The sequence below is a fragment of the Oenanthe melanoleuca genome, chromosome 10 (genome assembly GCF_029582105.1).
Source record: "Oenanthe melanoleuca isolate GR-GAL-2019-014 chromosome 10, OMel1.0, whole genome shotgun sequence".
Lineage (NCBI taxonomy): Eukaryota > Metazoa > Chordata > Aves > Passeriformes > Muscicapidae > Oenanthe > Oenanthe melanoleuca.
Window position 1 is genome coordinate 1935293 of NC_079344.1, and position 18569 is coordinate 1953861.

General features: G+C 40.9%; 1 protein-coding gene across 7 annotated transcripts in view; it reads right to left on the minus strand.

The window, feature by feature from the left end:
• Window positions 1-18569, minus strand: part of TLN2 (talin 2) — a 113234-nt gene that overhangs the window by 14756 nt on the left and 79909 nt on the right. For all 7 annotated transcript variants that reach the window (XM_056499618.1, XM_056499619.1, XM_056499620.1 and 4 more), the window contains 17 exons: window positions 17720-17881; window positions 16507-16647; window positions 15506-15687; window positions 14964-15096; window positions 13664-13765; window positions 12888-13058; window positions 12162-12308; window positions 11286-11387; window positions 9848-9967; window positions 8142-8288; window positions 7247-7413; window positions 6343-6526; window positions 5584-5709; window positions 5185-5301; window positions 3092-3277; window positions 852-959; window positions 477-582 (listed from right to left, as the gene is read on the minus strand). In XM_056499618.1, coding sequence (XP_056355593.1) covers window positions 477-582; window positions 852-959; window positions 3092-3277; window positions 5185-5301; window positions 5584-5709; window positions 6343-6526; window positions 7247-7413; window positions 8142-8288; window positions 9848-9967; window positions 11286-11387; window positions 12162-12308; window positions 12888-13058; window positions 13664-13765; window positions 14964-15096; window positions 15506-15687; window positions 16507-16647; window positions 17720-17881 — 2401 coding nt within the window. The remainder of the gene's footprint in view (window positions 1-476; window positions 583-851; window positions 960-3091; window positions 3278-5184; window positions 5302-5583; window positions 5710-6342; window positions 6527-7246; window positions 7414-8141; window positions 8289-9847; window positions 9968-11285; window positions 11388-12161; window positions 12309-12887; window positions 13059-13663; window positions 13766-14963; window positions 15097-15505; window positions 15688-16506; window positions 16648-17719; window positions 17882-18569) is intronic.

An 18569-nucleotide genomic window follows, 5' to 3' on the forward strand; every position in this document is an offset into this window, starting at 1 on the left:
TGTTTTTTTGTTTTAATGAATATTACTATTTAATGAATAATGAATTAAATTGCAAAATTTCCCAGAAATTAATAAATGTGTCCAAAGATGAGACTAACATAAAGATTTTTAAAAAGCACTTAGGGAATAGAAGTCTGATATTGGCTTGCTTGTTAGCAAATAAAACTAGAATTTTGAAATATAAAAGAAGATGCAGGAAAAGCTGAAGAATTCAATAAAGCTACTTGAACAGGGAAATAGCATAATGTAGAGCACTGTTCTATGAAAAAGAGTAACTATATTAAGAGATAAGGAGGGAAGGAGGAAAGAAAGAATGGGTTCCCATCTATGAAAATTGCTCATGGTTCAGATTCATTTCCAAGGATAATGTACTGATAAGAGCAGGAAGACCCTGCAGTGTATATTACACAGAATATCAGATCATCATCTCTGGGGTAGTGAACACACCACACTGGCAGCCCAGCTTCCCAACTCACCCTTCATTGCTTCTGCAGACTGGATAAGCTCTGTGACAGCAGCTGCAACCCGCTTGGAGAAAGAGGCCAGCTGATGCTTCAGCTCTGGAGTGGCTTTCTGAAGAATCTAGAGAAAAAGAATGCACATTAGCAAGGATTCCAGAATGCTGGAAGATTCCAAAGGCACTCTGGATTTATTTTGTATAGCAATAGTCTGAGAGCCCAGTGAGAGAAGTGTGACTGTCAGTGGACACCACAATGCTGGATGCACACCAGGGAAGTGGCACTGCCTTGCAAGTTCTCAGTCCCAAATGCAGGACAGAATTATCCAGGACAGAGGCACACACTGGAGTATCTGGGAGGAGCACACAGGCCCATATGCAGATGACTCCTTACCAGGAGAACATGCTCCAGGAGCTCCAGGTACCCCAGGGTACATTCTGTCCCAAAGCGCAGGGCTCTCTCCCGAACCTCCTCGCTCACATCTGGGTGGTATGATGCTTGCTGAGGAGGCAAAACAACATCAGCATCTGAAACAGCTCCCACAAGAGAAGATCAACACTGAGAGATAGGGGGAAGAGTAGGGAGGAGATTTTTTATAGTATGCAAATGACATTTGAGCTTAAGGACCATTTCTGTTGTGAGCAAATGGTGCTGGAAAAGCAGCAGAGCTCCAGTTCTGTAAAGGCTCATTAATGGTGCTAGCTTGACAGAGAGAGTTATATGGCAATAGCAGTGCTGGAATAATCTGTTTAAATACAGAGAGAAGCTGCAGTAGAGTCAGGTCTGTGTAAGGATTTCCACCAAGTGTAATGTCTGGCATCTGACATAAGCCTGACTAATTCAACCATTTTATTTTTAATAAAAAGTGAAACCTGCAGCCTCTTCAAGCTTTGTTCTTTCTACAATAAACTTCTAGGGAACTTCTTAATTGAGCAGAAGTACTTCACTGTAACACAGGGAATTACAGAAAGCATCAATAGGAGGAAAACATAAAGCTCCTTCTATATTTTGCATACAAAGCCAAGACTGGTGACAGAGTATTTTGGGGGCATTTTTAAGGTGCAGTATAAATTCTATATACTTCACAGCAGCCTAAAGAGGTGACAGAAGTTTTTTTAGGAAATAATTTTCATAACCAGAAATATCTGAACATCTACACCAGTGGGGACTCACAACAGCAATGTCTTCTCCTCCAGCCTTGGGCAGAAGATTTGCCCAAACATCTCAAACTGAATTGCATGTGAAGAACCAGAACATCACTACAATCACTACAAATAGTGATACTATGCACAGGTTAATTTTATACAAATACATAATTAAAAAAATGGTTACCTTAGGGCTTGCTCTAACATTCAATAAATGCAATTTCCACTGACATTATTTAATGAGAGTTGTCTCAGTACAACCCACAATAAGCATCCTTATTGTCTTTTGAAATAGCATCTGCTTCTAAGAACTGAATTAGTAATCAGCTCTGTAAATTCATCCATAGCAGACCAAGCACAGGCATCTACATAACTGTTAATTCAAACTCCTTCTGCCACTTGCCTTAAGCAACAGGCAATTAAATAGAACTTACAATCAAATTCCTGACACTGGGGAAGTCAGAGCTATGTTCTGTACAATTCTACTATAGATCATATACATGCACTTTTGTCTTGGCCCAAAGAACATAAAAATTTGATAATTTATCAGTGCTAATTCTACAGAGTAGCTTAATATCACTATAAAACTCTTCCAGTGTTTGTCAAATATAAAAAACCCAAGTCTCATTGCATCACAGCTTTTACAGCATAGTAGGGTTAAGACTGATGGTTCCTATCACTAGAATTCAAGATATGTGGCTTATCATGGAAATGCCACATCCAGTATTCAATTTGTAGAATTAATGGCATCAGATTTCTAAAAATTTGTAGAAACAAGATTTTCTGAATTAAGCCTGGTTCAAACTGTGTATTTAAAATCTTTGTTAAATGATATAGCTATTTTCTCATACATTTAAGATAATGCATAAAATTAGTATTCTTGGAGACTTTTATTCCTTATTCCATTTATTCCTTTTATGCCTAGATAGATGTTTTTATCATCAGAACAAAGCCAAATGGCTTAACAATCATTTATGTAGCATAAAGTGTAGAAAATAGAGCTACACTATTTTTATAGGGCTACAACAATTTTTATAAAAAATTTGCAATAAAAATTGCACACATTTTTGAAAAGCACAAAAGAAAATGAGCTAACCAGAACATTTAGTCAAGGGGAATAGAACTACTAAAGATAGATCAGAGTGAATCCTTTCACCAGTCCTTTCACTGTTCCAGGAATATTGAGATTATATTTGTGACCACAGAAATATTTGTATATCCTACCACTTGCACAGATTGTTTGTTTTCTGACTGGAAACCAGGCAATTTCAGCTCAAATAAGATTCCTCATTTTCACAAAAAGAAAACAGTGAATATTAGTGCACGGCACAAAAAAATCCTCTGTGAGAGAAACTCCCTTAAAATCACCTTACCCATTAACTTCTTCATATGAAAAGCAGAAAACTGAACACAATAGATGATGTTCTGTGGGTTCAGAGGGACACAAACACACAAAGATCTGCCTCAGGCAAGGAAGGGAATCTTTACCTTGCAAGCTGTCAGCATGTCAGCCACTGCCTTGCGGCTCAGGTTGGCTGTGGCAATCACATCCTCCTGCCTGCACGAGTTCCCAGCTGCAACAGCTTTGGCAGTTGCCATGGTGATCCCCTTCGTCATCCTGATGGATTCTTCAGGTGATGATGTCTTTTCTGGAACCTCACTCGACTGGAACACCTAAAAGTGAAAGCAAAAGGGAAGTCTGATACCAGTCAAGTCAGAGCAGAACAACCAGGAGAGAAAGACAGCCAAGGGAAGCAGCCTTGGAACAGCAGGAAATTAGAAACATATTTGGAGTGCTTGGATATCATTCCTGCTTGTCATGGATCTGATCAGCCTGCTTATCTACAGACACCAGAGAGAAACAGGGAAGGAGACAATAAAAAAGGTTAACCCATTCATTTCATCTGCATTTAAATACCTGCAGCTGTTTATTAGATGAAAAAATTTACTGTTCTTTTATTATATTCTTTTCTCATCCTGACTGCTGTTTAGGCTGGTCTACTCACATGAAGAGATCCTTCCCCTGCACAGACTGGACCCTACCAAGTACAGCAACAGCACAGAGCATAAGAGACTGAGAACATCACCACTGAAATATTCAAATGTGTCTGAAAAAGCAGAGGTGGAGCATTCTCTCTTAGACTATATTTAGTCTCCCTTAGAAAACTAAAGATAAAATTTTGAAGGGTGGATCATGTGAAAATAGTTCAAATTACCTGATAATACACAAATACAGGAACTGTGGAGAGATATAGGTAACAAGAGCTGCACAACCTTACTTTGATCACATTTTTTTCTTTTCCTGAGATTTAGTCTGTATTTGATTGCCATTCTTTTACTGTGCAGAGGCAATTTGGAGTGTACAATTAATCAAGAGGTTTCTTGACCACACACAGTGCAACCTAAGCAGGCTAGTGGTTTCAGAATGCAGCTGTCTGGACAAAATCAAGCCTGGTCTATCCTGTGCTTCTGGTTGATCAGTTCTTTAATTTCCCCTCTCCAGAAACAAAAATGATGTTAAACAATGAATTCTAGTTATACATGTGAAGACACCCCTCATGTTGCTCAGAGTCAGCCCCTGGAATTCCAGATCAAGCCTGGCACATTTTCTTGAGTAGCTACATGCCACCCTCTGTTCTCCCCACAACACAACCAGAGGTCCATCCCTTAGCAATGCTGACAAACCAAAGAGGAACATTTCAAACAGATACCAGCCAAACTGGGAAAGACATGATAATGCACAATCCTCCAATGACAGATCTGAACAGGTTTTAGCTTGGAGTTACAGGCTGGGATGTAACACCACACCTTCATGAGGATACATGACAGAAACTTTGAGATATTGTACAGAACATGCCTGATCAGGTACCAGATCAGGGGGTTTTACAACTGCCATGTGAATTCCCAATGGCTATAAACAGATATTTAAAAGAAAATATCTCCTTTAAAATAAATTTCCTCATTACAACAGCTTTGCCCACACAGTGAACACTGGGTGTTTGATAGAGAGCATTTGACAAGACAAAATGCTTGCCACAGTGCAGTTATGGTCTAAGAATTGCTAATCCACAGCCTATACAACAAAGCATTTCCTGCTGAACACTGTGTCTACAGGGTTTTTTCTACAAAAATGGACTGTAAGGAAGGAAAAAAAACATGCTTCTTCACAAACATGCAGGTATTAATTTATGTCACTCACTATTATGCTAGTAAAAAGACCTCTTAACTATACTTTTATGTCTTAAAGAGGAAGGAAAACAATTGTCATGGTATAACATCTAATTTAGGAGAGAATTCCACACTATCATTAATTCCTGCTTATACAGAATATCAATAGCAGGCCATCACAGGTAGGATCATTTCATAGTAAGGGAAAAACAGAAACAAGTTGTAACTGCAGACACAGCATGAGAGTGATGCTGAGGAGACACTACCAAAGCCAGGATCAAAAAAAAAACAAATTGAACAGCATCAGATCAGAAAATAAAATCATACTGAAAGCTTAATGTCTGAAGAAAAAGAAGAAGTTGCTCCCAGCTTTGTGTACTTGCAAAACCCACAACAACCACTGAGTTCTGTACCGTGAGCTCCTGTTTGATGTACTCAATTGTGGCCTCCAGGGCTCTGGTCCCTCGAGTAGCTTCATCTTCTACTGCTTTAACAGTCTTCAAGAGGGATGTGACATTTGTTACCATCACCTGAAGAAGAGAGAAGTGAATACAAAAACAGGTGAATCCTTCCTCCTGTTTTCAGAGATGGCAGGGTATGCAGCAAGGCAAATTAAATTTCTAACAGGGACTAAGAGACTTCATGAATTCTACTTGTTTTAGGACTAAATATCAACTCTTGTGTTGTCCATGATAATTAAACAAATAAAGGAGTTTTCAGGCAATCAGAAATTGCTGAGGTCAAAGTTCCACATGTTTATCCAATGTGATTGTACAGACACTTTCAAATAAAACTTAAGGATAAGGTTTTACCTTGGCAGCACCTTTCAGCTGGTACATGGATGGATCATCTGCTGGTTTGCTGGCAGCTCCTTTGGTAGCACTGATGAGATCAGAAAGGGCCTTTGCAACATCCTTGATAGCATTGATCAGAACAACCTATGGAATGAGAAATAGCTATAAGGCCCAGGCAATAAATGGTGTCTGTGTGAGGGTGTGATTTTTAGAACACAGCTAAAAAAAAAAAAAAAAAAAATCTATGTTTTTGCTAACATCTGCAATATGCTTGCCTGCCTCCATTTCACTGAGATTCAAACAAACAACTGAAGTAATATTAGGAGTAATCCACATGGAAAAGTTATAGAGTTAATTAAAAAACAAGATAAATATAGCTGGAAAATGGCAAGAGTCTGTCAGCCTACACAAATAATACAGAGCACAGTACAGACATAATCTGGATAAGCAGCTTTAAAGACCTGCAAGCTCTTCAGAACAAAAATGGGATAAGCCAGAATTCCAATCTCAAGTTAGTACTAATGAGACAAATAATTTGCCAGAAGCATCCCAGCTGGAACACAGCAGTGAAATAAAAGCAGAAGGGTTACACAAAGGCCTGACTAGTTCCACTCAATGGCTCTTGATTGTATTCTAAACAAGTGATATCTGAGTACATCCAGAAAAGTCCCAGAGGAGACAAAACATATTGTGTTGCTTAAAAATGTAAATCACACAAAGTTCTACTATATGAAACTCTTTTCTGTAAGAGTATCAGAAAATCTTAAAACATCTCACCTGTGTTTCAGGATCATCAGATCCCAAGCTAGCTGCTCCCAATTTTACTACCTCAGCAAGCTGAGTGATGGTGTTGGCTGATGACTGAGCTGCTTGGGCCAGTTTGTCCTGACTTGAGGCAGCACCAGAAACCAACAATTTTGTGTCTTCAACTAAAGCTTTTGCTGTTTTCAGGATATTTTCCCTGTAGAAAAAGAAGAGGAAGCAAGGAAGGAGTGGGAAAGGAGAAAAGAGAAAAAATGTTTTTTCCAGTGTTCTGGTGACAAGCAGCTACATGAAAGAGCTGATCTAAGTCATCATACCAGTGTCCATTCATAATGTAACACAGGACAAGGGTGTAAGTAAAAAAAGAAAAAAAACCCAAAAAACCCCAAAAAACAACAAAAACAAGTATTAATAAACAGCAGCAGAGCATTTGGGGCAAATGCAGGGCAGTGTAATAAAATAAGCCCATCCTGAAAATAAATAGATTGGGCAATAGCATTAGAGAGAATTGCATTTGAATACCAAGAGAAAATCTGGCCACACTGTGAGAAAAGTACCAGCTGTCAAATCTCCACACTAATCAGCATATTGTAAGAAAAACTAAAGCAATCATGGGCAAGGAAGGTAGAAGGAAGAATGGCAACAGGAACAGAGAGTGTGTCCTTGTCAGGGTTCCCCACTCCCCTCCCACCCATATCTGTTTTTTGACATGTGAAGACAACAAATCCAAAGCAGCATCTGGGTAAAAGAAGAAATGGTTTATGAACTGCATATTCAAAATAAGTCAAATTCCAGGTTTCCCATTCCTCCTCTCACTCCCCTGCCTCATTCAATTTCATTCAAAAAACATGTCCCAGTCTCCTCTGCCAGCTCCACTGTTCCCCTGGGAATTCACTCTTCCATCTTCAGCAACACTGACCTGTGATCTGCAAATGATTCATTGTTCTCAGCATTAAGGGTTCCAGCAGTAGCAAACATGATAGTGGTATCCAGATCTGCAATGATCCCAGACACAGCACTGGCTGCAGTAATACAGGCCTGTGTGCCTTTGTTCCCTGCCTGGAGGGCAGATAAAACCAAGGAGACCTAGAAACAACAAAAAGCAACAAGGTGGTCATTGGAAGAAAGTTGGTCCTGTGAATCATGACTACTCTCTTTATCAGCTTTAACTTGACTTACAAGGTACTGCCTACCCCTGCCTAAATTTGGAATTGTCACTGCTCCTGGGGTACATGTGAAAATGGTGCAGCTGAGAGCACATTAACACAGGCTGAAGCAATGGCATTTGGTGAAATCTGAAAGCCACTGGCACCAACTCCTAATGCCCAACAAAAGGAGAGAGAAACCATCAAAAATGTTCAACAAAACTATCCAGGCCATTTATTTGAAGGAGATGTTTCCAAGGAACAAGAAGCCTCACAGAGTTTGAAGACAGTTTTAGGCAGTTACTTTGGACCTGCCCTAAAGGGGAGGATATTGCTACATGAAACAACATGTCATTGACCAACCTCACAGTAACTATGGCCAGGGAGTGCCTCAAAAGGCACAAGAGCCAGCTCACATCTTAAAATATTGCTTTGGACCAATCTCCCTCTGATAGGAGGCTGAAGTTTTACTGCAAGGCAGAGGAAGGACTAATCATGGGCTAATCCAACACATGAACACTGAAAGCTTGAAAGGAAAGTAAAACCTTTGGGTAATTCAGACACTGCTGTACTACAAGGTAAAGTTAAAAGAAACAGTTTCCTGAATCCACTTTGGTTGACTCACAGTGGAAGCCTGGTAGACAAACACCATGGGGAAAGCTGTTTTACCTTTTCTGTGACAGCACGAGCACATTCTATCAACTCCTTTTTGGTGTAGCTGTCTGTAGGGCAAATCTGGAGAGCTCCAGCTTTTTGCACAAGGAAGATACACCCATGGCCAAGTTCCTGCACCCGAGTCCTGATCTGGAACCCGATCTAGATGGTAAAGAAGGCACAGAAAAAAGGAAGAAAGAAGAAAATAAACAAATAAATGTAATGCTGGTACACTGTGTCAACAGAAATGGAAACACCACCTCTCTGGTGAATACCTATATTCCACCCACCACTATACCCTCTGCAAAGACCCAAAAAAAAGTACAGATGTAATTCCATCTACACATGAAGGACAGCCCTATAAAAGGCTCTCTGATCAAACAGGGCAGGAATGACCCTGGGAGAGCCAGGGACAGAGAAGGGGTAAGGCAGATACCAGAGTCAAAGGGACATAATTCAAGCACACACAGCTTCACATTTAAACAATGCTACTTAATCATTTAAACAATGCTACTTCATCATTTAAACAATGCTACTTCATCATCCAGAACTGCCCTGTCAGCCTGAGCTGTACTCCAGGGATGTGTAACAGGTAAAATGCACATGGTACTGTACATTGCTGACACTGGGTCAAAAAGTATCTAAGTATGTGATTCTCTTTGCTTGGTTTTCACTTGGTCTTCACTCTCCACAATCAATCACACCCATGTGGAGCACTGAAACAGGGAAAATCCTTTTATTACTGATTTATTAATAATCCTACATTCCAAGATGTGTATCCCTGTTTTGAAACTTGATATCTGTAGTCCCTGCATGTATGCTGTCATTCCAGTGGGGTTTAGGATTAATACTTGAGCAGGAATCACAGCCATTAGTATCACAAATGGAATTATTTTAACCTCAGGCACAAAGTAACATGCAGAAATGGTAATTCAATTTAAAAATATCAAACCAAGTGCAAGCATTGCTTTTCATGTAGCCACTGAACACAAAATATTTAAGTAAGTGTATCAGCAGGATGTGTAAGCACAAAGTCAAAAACTCTTTAAAGGGCTTTTATGTAGATAACCTGATACATCTGCTTGACAAAGGTTGTCTATGCTCCAGCAAGAAGAGAGAGGTGAAAGAGCTGTGCAGTTTGCTCAGAGAAGATGCAGCAACTCCCACAACAGGTTAATGCTGCTGAGGCACCAGCCCATCCTCCTCTCTTAGCACAAGGCAAGTAAGATGCTTCTCCCACATGACATTCCAGCTCTGAGCTATGGAGGGTGTCCTTCAGCAAAAGACACTTGTGCTCTGACTGCTTGCATGAATTCCACTTTCAGGATGCAAAGTTATACTTAAAATCACTTAGAGGTAAGATTTTAAAAAAGCATATACATATTTGTAACTTGTCAAAAAACATGCAAGATTGAAGGAAAGCCGCAGAGTAACAAGTTAAGAGGCATCTTTGGATTTGCAAGTTTAGAATTATCTTTGGATTTGCAAGTTGACTGTAAGTGAAAACCTCAAGTAATTTAGGAGGTTCTGCTGTGGTCTATGAATTTATCCACTTTTATCCTGAGCTGTTTCTTTCTAAAGCCAGACAGAGGTTCTGACACAGGATTTCTGTTCTTTGGGCAATTCTTACAACAAGCCTTGTCACCTTTACTGTGCTGGCCACAGTAAAAGAGCACCCTTGCTAACACCACCGAGAACAAAGAGGTCTAGGGGCTGCAGACCTCCTCTGGTTCTGCCGTAGCCGCAGCCATTCGGCCCTGGAGAGCCAAATGCCCAAAGTCACTGGTCATTTGCGACGCCAGTCCTCCCAGCTCCTCCGGGTTAGTAACCGACTTAGTCATCTGAAATGAGAACACAGGCAGGAGAAGAGAAAATGGACAGGCGTGAGGATAACTGGTTAATACACCCCGGATTAGAGGCACGCTCATCTGTTTGTCCACACTGATACAATGGGGGAATCTGCTTGCCATGGAAGGCAGGTGTCCTCCAGCAAGAATTGCAGAGGAAACTCAAGCAAACATGCTTTATTAGAGTCATGGCAACTGGGCAGTTGCTGCACACAGAGTCAAACAGCAGCAGTTAGAGTCAATACTTCATTCTTTGAGGGGCCACTGGCCAGGTACAGCTATTCAGACTTGGCTGGAAAGTGGGTTTGTGTGCCAGCCACCTTATTTTGTCAGAGGTGAGCTAATCCCCATCAGCCTCAGCTGAGACGTGGAAGCACGGAAGTGGGAAAAGTCTGAGGACCAATGCAAAACACATCTCAGATGAGGGGAAAGGATGGAGAAGAAATAGACAGGATGACACAGAATGTCTTAGTAGAACATCAGTATAACTGAACCTCTCCTTAGAAAATTCCTACCTTTCAACATAGATAGTTCTTCTGTCTCAAATTAATTTAAGTAAAAGCAGCAGAGGTCCATCCCTGGGCAAAGCTAGTTTTAGTCAAATTTCTGCTGTCATAGATAGCAGAATCATGGACCTGTCTTGACTGCAAGAGCAATCAACTTTGTAAAAAATCCTGTCTGTAGCACTCATGAACAGTCACCTCAACTCTCTCAACAACAAGTTAGAAACCACAGTACTGTTCCAAGGGAAAACACATGATGCATTACTGTGAAACACAAGTCAAGAAAAATCTCAATTCAACAGCTGTCACTTTTTTCTTTTTTTTAAACCCAGGTGAGTTATAGAAATTAAAAAAAAGGACAGTGTATGATGTTGGTCTGCATTCATTCATTAAGCATTAAAGGGCTCTGAAAACATTGATGTTATTTCACTAGCTACATGAAACAATAAGTGTGAAAGAATATCCTGAATTCATTGATAAACAAAAGGTGGCATTTCAGCCCACTTAAATGGGCTGAAGAGAAAGCATGTGTTTTTCCTTTTATTTTTACTCAAAAATGAGCCAGATAAAGAGCTTTTGTGCAGAAGAGGAACAATACAATCCAGCACTCCTCCTGCAGAGGACCCCTCAATGATTACACCACCAAGATGAAGAGTTAAATTGACAAAATCATCACTCCTTTTGCTCTAGTACCCCAAAAGAGATAAGGTTATTGAAAATTTGATGATCAAGAGTGTCTCAATATTAAGCAAATAATTCCACATTCCTTATGTACACAGAGTTTGGACCCTGCTAAGGTAATTTCTTACCATTTCCTGTGCTGTAACAGCAATGGCTTTAGAATATTTCACAACAGTGGTCTGATAATCAACAAATGTTCCTTTTGGATCTGGAGGTGTCCCTTCATCCAGCTACAAGACAGAGGAAAAAACACAGCATTAAAAAGTCACAATAAACAGCATAATTTACAGGCAACAGTAAAATATTCAATTCTATGATCTCCTCTCTCTCAAGACACACAAGAGATGTACAGAGAAGCTCAGAAAATACTTAAGCCCAGTTATGAGCCCAGGTTATGGAAGATACAGAGAACATACAGTGCAAAGGTTTTGAGCATGAGGTTTGCTTCTCATGCAAGGTCCAGCAATCTGCTCTTCTCAGCTAATAAAGGAAGGTGCAACAATTACAAACCAAAAAGTTCATGCCAGAAGATAAGATATCTTTATGTGCTAAAGTCTTCAATCTCTAAGTCAGGATAGGACAAGCCAAATATTTGGATTGAACTCATACACTTTGCAACTATACATCTTCAGTAGAATGCACTACAAATCACAGCAGAGTGTTTCAGGCTTTGACATCATCTTTTCTGAAAGTAGCTTGCTTCAAGGTTGGCCTTGGCCTTAGGTCAAGAGGATGACCTAAGAAAGGTCATAGTTAAATGCCAGAATATTACTGAACAAACTATTTTGTAGGAAATCTCCTAACACATATCATGTAGGTTGTAAATGTGAGCACCATGGCCCATATCAGTTTTATTTTACAATATGCAAAATCAAATAATCTTCAGGTTTTCTGTGACAACATTTCATGACTGACCACTGAAACAGTACTAGTTTGCCCAAAGCTCTGCAATGTGGATCACCTTTCAAGCACAAAGTGAGGAAGGGGCCAATTTCTATGCTCACCTTGGTCATTGCCTCTGCAATCAAGTCTACCATACCTCCAACCATGCCAACTTCACTTGCAGCTTCATTTAAAGTGACCATGATGTCATCCACAGCCTCCTTCATCAGCTGTGCAGCCTCAGTGATGGCATCATGAGTATGAGATGCCTGGAGAAGACAGAATGAGAAAACCAAGATAGTCAGAGGATGTTCTCTCTGCAAAACAACGTGTGAATCAGAAGCATAAGAAATTAAAACAGTAAAGGCACTGAAAGTAACACTTCTGTGCAAAGATAAGTAAAACACTTCAGCAAAGTGGACAGAATAAAACTTGTTAACTCCTGACACTTTCAGCCTCAGGTGCCAGTCTTTAAATGTCCTCTAAGGATGGCAGCTCTCTGAGGCACAAATCACACCTGAGTTATGAGCAGTTGTGTGCTGCTGCTCTTTCCTGGCAAGGCTCCCCATCCCATTGGCCATGCACCAGACAAGCCCTGGTTTTTAAGCATTTGCTTTCTCTATGAGAGCCTAGACAGCTGCTGTCATACCCTGACTTTGTGTCCCCTGAGTGGATGCTGTGAGAAGACTGGAATCTTGTCTTGGAGAAAATTTTCCAGGCTCAGGAGACATCAGGAGAGCTGTCACTGGCACTTTGACTGCAAACATCTCCCTTGACTGTACAGCAGGTTGGGTTTTCCGCCCCACTTGCCTTCCTCTCTCACCCTTAATGCCACACAACCACCTTACCTTGGGGTTTCCTCCCCCTTCTTTGGCAGCATACAGTATCTGTAAGGCAGATTCTGCTAGAGTCTTGCTCTGGTCCAACACAGTCATCTGCTGCTGGTGATTCAGTGTCTTGGATGCCAAACCAACTGCAGCTGAAACAAGGGGCTCGAAGTAACTTGCCAGCTGTGTTACCTGAGAAAGCCAGAAGAGCCCCAGAAAGGCATGAAGCACATTTCTCAGGTGAAACTGAGAGAAAACATTCCCTCTTTACCACTGGGAGGTGGGTTAGCTCAGGGAGCACAATGCTTCACTGTACAGCACTGGGTTTGGATCATGCGCCCAGGGATTGTGTCTCCTCTCAATATTTGTTGCCTCTACAGTTTTTACTCTCAAGAATATATGGGATAAGAACTTCCTGTGTGAGAAACTCCTAAATCTTGCAATAACCATGGTAAATATACTTTTGGAATGTGCATTCTAACATTTGTTTTTTTGGACAGATATTTTATAAGCATGAGTCTGACTCTACTTATATTCCATATAATAGATGAAGACATTTACACAAAGCCCTTATCCAAAAACCTCAATAAGAATATCTTTCCTCTGGCCCAAAATGTAGAAAGGTTTATTTGGTCTTGGCTCTGAGAATTTGAAATTGAAAATTTGAAATGTTTTCTCCTTACAAATTTGTTCTTCTGCTTCTGTTCTTCATAGCAGAGAAACTGCTATGAAATTGGGGTCTTCCCTAACATTCAGCTTCCAAGACTTCAAATGCCTTTGTCATGGCAGGGAAGTACCTTGTGGCCCAGCTGAGCTGCCTCACCCCGAGCTGCAGTGGCTATGGGATCAATGAGGTGCCCAATTTCCTGTACAACTGATGTCAGCTGCTCCTGTAGAGCCTAAAAGGAAGAGAAACTGTCACTTGCTATCACAGCTGTTCTCTTATCCAGTTGTGCCACCCTTGACAATCACCCTCAGACCATAACACCTCCCCAGCTATTTCTGCCCTTTGAGGATCACTGCACCAATCAGAAAACTGTTAGGAACACTGATTTAAGTATGAAGAAACACTTTTCAAAGCAGAAAATACAGTGCAACAACAAAAAATTTTGAAGCTCGTGGGAGAAATCCACTGGCAAAGGAAAAATTTCACATCTCTGAAGGACAGAGATGAGGAGTGACCTCCTGAATACAATCTGCAGGACAGAAGTAAACATATTAAAAGCATATTAATGGCCTAGTCAAGACATAAATACTTTTAATTCAGAGATCCTTCAGAGAATCAGAGCCCTTGAGATCTTGGCAGCCATAAGGATTAAGGTCACTCTCATAGGCAAGAGAGAAAAAGATTATTTTTGCCCTTTGTTACATTCTTTACTGCTTAAATAAATAACTGCCAATTTTGGTAACATTTGCTTCAGTTCAAGATGGTGAACAAGACAACTTCATCATTTCAATTAAAATTAATTATGACCTATTTCCTGCAATGACTTGTTTTGCACAGCTTCATTTGGTCTGACGTGCTTTTAGTGTGCAGTGTTACAGCCCAAAGAAACCACTCCAATGAACACACAATTTCAAAAAGTAGCAGTATGAAAAGAGTTAAATACCAAGATGAGAATCTCAATGTGAATTGAGACACAGAAGAGGGCAGAGAAGGAAACTTTCTTAAAGTGAACACACTAACATCAACTTTAAATTTCACTTATTAAAGGACAAACTAGGCATTAAGAAAATAAAACATTGACATTTACATCATTATGCTTCTAGTAGTAGACTAGCTTCAGAAACAAACATATTATGAATCTCCAGAAACTAATCCTGGCCTCCACATGGCAAGGCACCACAAAAACTCTGTCAGTCTGCCAGATCAGCATAGGAAGTCAGAGCAATATGTGGGTGGCAGTAAAAAATAACTACTTTCACCCTACTATTCCCTGTGGTTCTGGGATCTTTGAGGAAGTGATGCACTTTGGTCTGACTGTGCCTAGAAAGGTGCCAGTAAGGACATTTCTCCCCTCACTGGCAGTGGATTGCACTGGACTGAGCAGCAGGGTGTGCAGCACTCCTGTGTTAGAGCTGAGCTCTGTGCCTCACCTCCACAGAGATGTCATCCCTGGTGGCCAGGCTCTGGCTGACAGCAGCCAGTGATGCCTGCTCGATGTCCCTGATGCACCTGTTGATCCCATCGATGGAGAAATCACACTCTCTCTGCCCTGGGGCCTTGTCCCTGCAAGACACAGACCCTAAACTCAGCATGGTGGCAAGGAGCAGGGTTTTTCCCCAATCCATACAGGATCACTTTAAAAAAATATAATAAAAAAAGCAATTTCCCACATATTGCATGTTGGTACACGATCTACATGGAGGTAATATTAGCTAGTGTTCATTTTCTACAGTATTCTTTATTTCATTCACCTTACAGTGAATTGAGGGTGGGACCAGAGAAGGACACAAACACAGAATACAAACACCCTGCTGTGCTGCAGGGTGCTGCAGTCAGCAGTTATGATTAAATACCCAGTGCAACTGGGGAGATATTGTGCATCACAGAGTAATTTCCATCATTGAAAAATAACACAATGGCCATATGGCATTTTTCTTGATGAACAGTTGTTCAGTTACTACAAAAGACATACCTGATAGAGGTAATAAGACTCTTGATAGAATCTGAGACTGTATGGGAATGCCCTGCTAGTACAGACCACGTGGGAGGGTCTTTGGGGTTGATAGCCAGAGAACGAGCAGTTTTGATCAATAAAGATGAGCTCTCCAACATTGTCTTAGCAGAAACCAGAATTGGCTCCTGTGCTCGTGATCCCTGTGGTCAGGAAGGTGTAAGAACAGAAAGAACATTTAAATTATTATTCAAGTTCATCCAAACTTTCTGGTCCTAAAACTCTATTTATTTAACAGCATTAAAATGGAATTATAGTTTCCTCCATCATACTATTATATTCACAGATAGTCAGCACAGAAATAGAACAAAAATAATCAGTCCAACAGCTTTCTCTGAAACATACTTAAGAAAGATGTCTGAAGTTAAGAAATGCATTTTCCAGCTGACATACAAGAGAAACAATGACACTTGTCTAGTTGCAGACTATAGAAAATACACTTTGTCACAAAAATTGTTGTCATCCACAGATGTGCCTTTTCCCCAGTCAGACTACTAACTCCAAGTTATGACTGATGACTCCTGACTGGGTTATCATCTGTGTATCTGTTTTATTGTAAATCATCTGATAAACCCAGGTACCACAGACCTGGAGGACACACTTAGATTTCAGTTAGATTCAGAACTAACTAGGTTCCATTTCTTAAAACTGCTCTTGAGAGAAAGCAAAGGAGATATTTACAAGTGTACTGCATTGAAGAATGCAGCTACTAAAACATGCAAATAATCTGTGCTGTATGGCTTTGCTAACAGCAGACTTGCAGCACTTAGTGTAGCCAAACTCTGAATCCTACTGGTAAAAAAGTCAAGGTCAAAGGTTAAAGAAAAGACAGCAGAATGCCCTGTGAACACCCAGAAAACCAAGGAAATAACTTTGGGGTCTTTACATTCACTCTCTCCCAACATGTGATTAATTCAATATTTTCAGCTTTGGAAGGATGGACAAGCAGTATCCTGCCTTACCTCAGTGCTGATCTGTGCTGGGATACTGACAAACTCTGGGTTTGAAGCAAATGCTGTCAAATTCTCCACAGCCTCTATTAAAGGAGCAGTGGCAATTCTGCACTTGTTGCGATTCTCCTCAGAGAAATCTCCATCCAGTGCCTGGAAATGAAGTTAGGATTGAGCTCTGAATTGGTTTCTTTAGCAAAATTGAAGGAACATGGCTTAAGCCTTCCTAGTTTTAAACTGCTGTGTGTTGATGATATTTGAAAACTCCTCCACAAACAAGGCTGATGCAAAGAATGTGATCTTTTAGGTGTGTGTTCCTTTCCTCAGCTGGTCACTGACCCCAAACTTTAAACTGCTGCAGGTTTTCTGTCTTTGCACTCTGATGAGTCTCCCAAGTCTCTCATGTGTCCCAGGACCTCATACTCCAAAGGGTGGAGGGGGCAAACTCCCACATTTTTGTGGTTTGTGAAGGTGGTTGTTTCCTACAGATTGATTTTGAAATTTTTTACTTATTTCTGTTTTAAGCAAATGAGTAATATATTGCTCTCATTTTCACCCAAGTCAACTGATCTCTCTCACAGTCTCAGAATAATCATTTCAGCCAATGAAATCAGATTAGATCAGTTAATGGCTTCCAGAAGGGCTCAGAATTGTGAATTCTCCATGGCTTCACAAATATTACTTCTGCTTGCAAGGAAAAAACCTACTGCTACCAGGAATCTGGAAAATAAAATATTAATATTAACAGGAGACTAGCAACATAAATTGCTTCTGTTTGGTTCCCACTATTACTTATTTCCTTTTTTTCTCTCCTATAGATAAGGTAAAGTTGTTAGAAATAGCTCCAAAAATCTCCATATACTGGGGAACTTAACCCCATTACACACCTTCACATTCAGCTGCTTGCAGATTATTCTTACGGTGCAAGCTCATTAAATACATCAGTCCTGAGGAGTCTCATACTGGATGGGCCAGCTGCCTCTCCCAGTATTAAAACTGTTGAGTTCTTTGCAGCTTGAACTCAACAGTTACACCACTGAATATGTTTTCCAAATTAGATTTTCAAAAACTTAATTAGTGATTTTTTTAAGCCATGCATATCCAAGAAGATAAAAAGATGTTCCTAACTGTTCTGATTCCATCTCAATGGGGGGGGAAAAAGCAAAAAAGAAAATCCTCTAAAATAACAAAGGAAGAAGAAAGCACAATTGAGCAGCATCTGTACCTTGATAGTTTTAACCAGGTTAGCAGTGCTGTTTGCAACTTCCTTGGCAGACTGCACAAAGTGTCTCTTGGCAACAGGATTTGCTGTTTTTGATGAGGCAATGCGACACGCGTTGCACAGAGCAGACGTGTGTTTGGCCACGATGGTGGCAGCTGACAAGACCTGTAAAAACCAGCAGAGAACAGGCACAGTGTTGGAGGGGGGGACAGGAGCCACACTGCAGCTCTGCAACATCAGCATCCAAGGCCAGTCAGTGTGTGTTGGGTTGGTGTGGCCAGAAATTACCACCTGCTGAAGCTGGTGGGGCAGTGACCCTGATCTCCTGGCACACATTCTCTGCTCATGGGCCATCTTTAAACCAGCTGGGGCAATCATCTTCATCTTTCCCACAGCCCATCCTCCCTCCAGGAGATATCTCCTGTTAATGGGCCATGTGTTAAAAACCAGCTGGGGCAATCATCTTTATCTTCCCACAGCCCATCCTCCCTCCAGGAGATATCTCCTGTTAATGGGCCATGTGTTAAAAACCAGCTGGGGCAATTATCTTTATCTTTCCCACAGCCCATCCTCCCTCCAGGAGATATCTCCTGTTCATGGCCAGTGAGTCCCAGGGCATGACTGATAAAATTCCATCATCCCATGGGAGATGCTCCAGCCAGGGGAGGAGCCAAGCCTTTCCTACCCAGATAAAAACTGACATTTTGGACACCAAGGTACCTTCTCTCCACTGGATTCCAGAGGAAAACCAGACCTTTCCACATCATCCCTGGAGCTTCAGAGGAAAACTACACCTTCTCCAGGAGCACTGCTCCAGCTGAACCACATCTGCCACTGCAGGAGGATGCAGCCA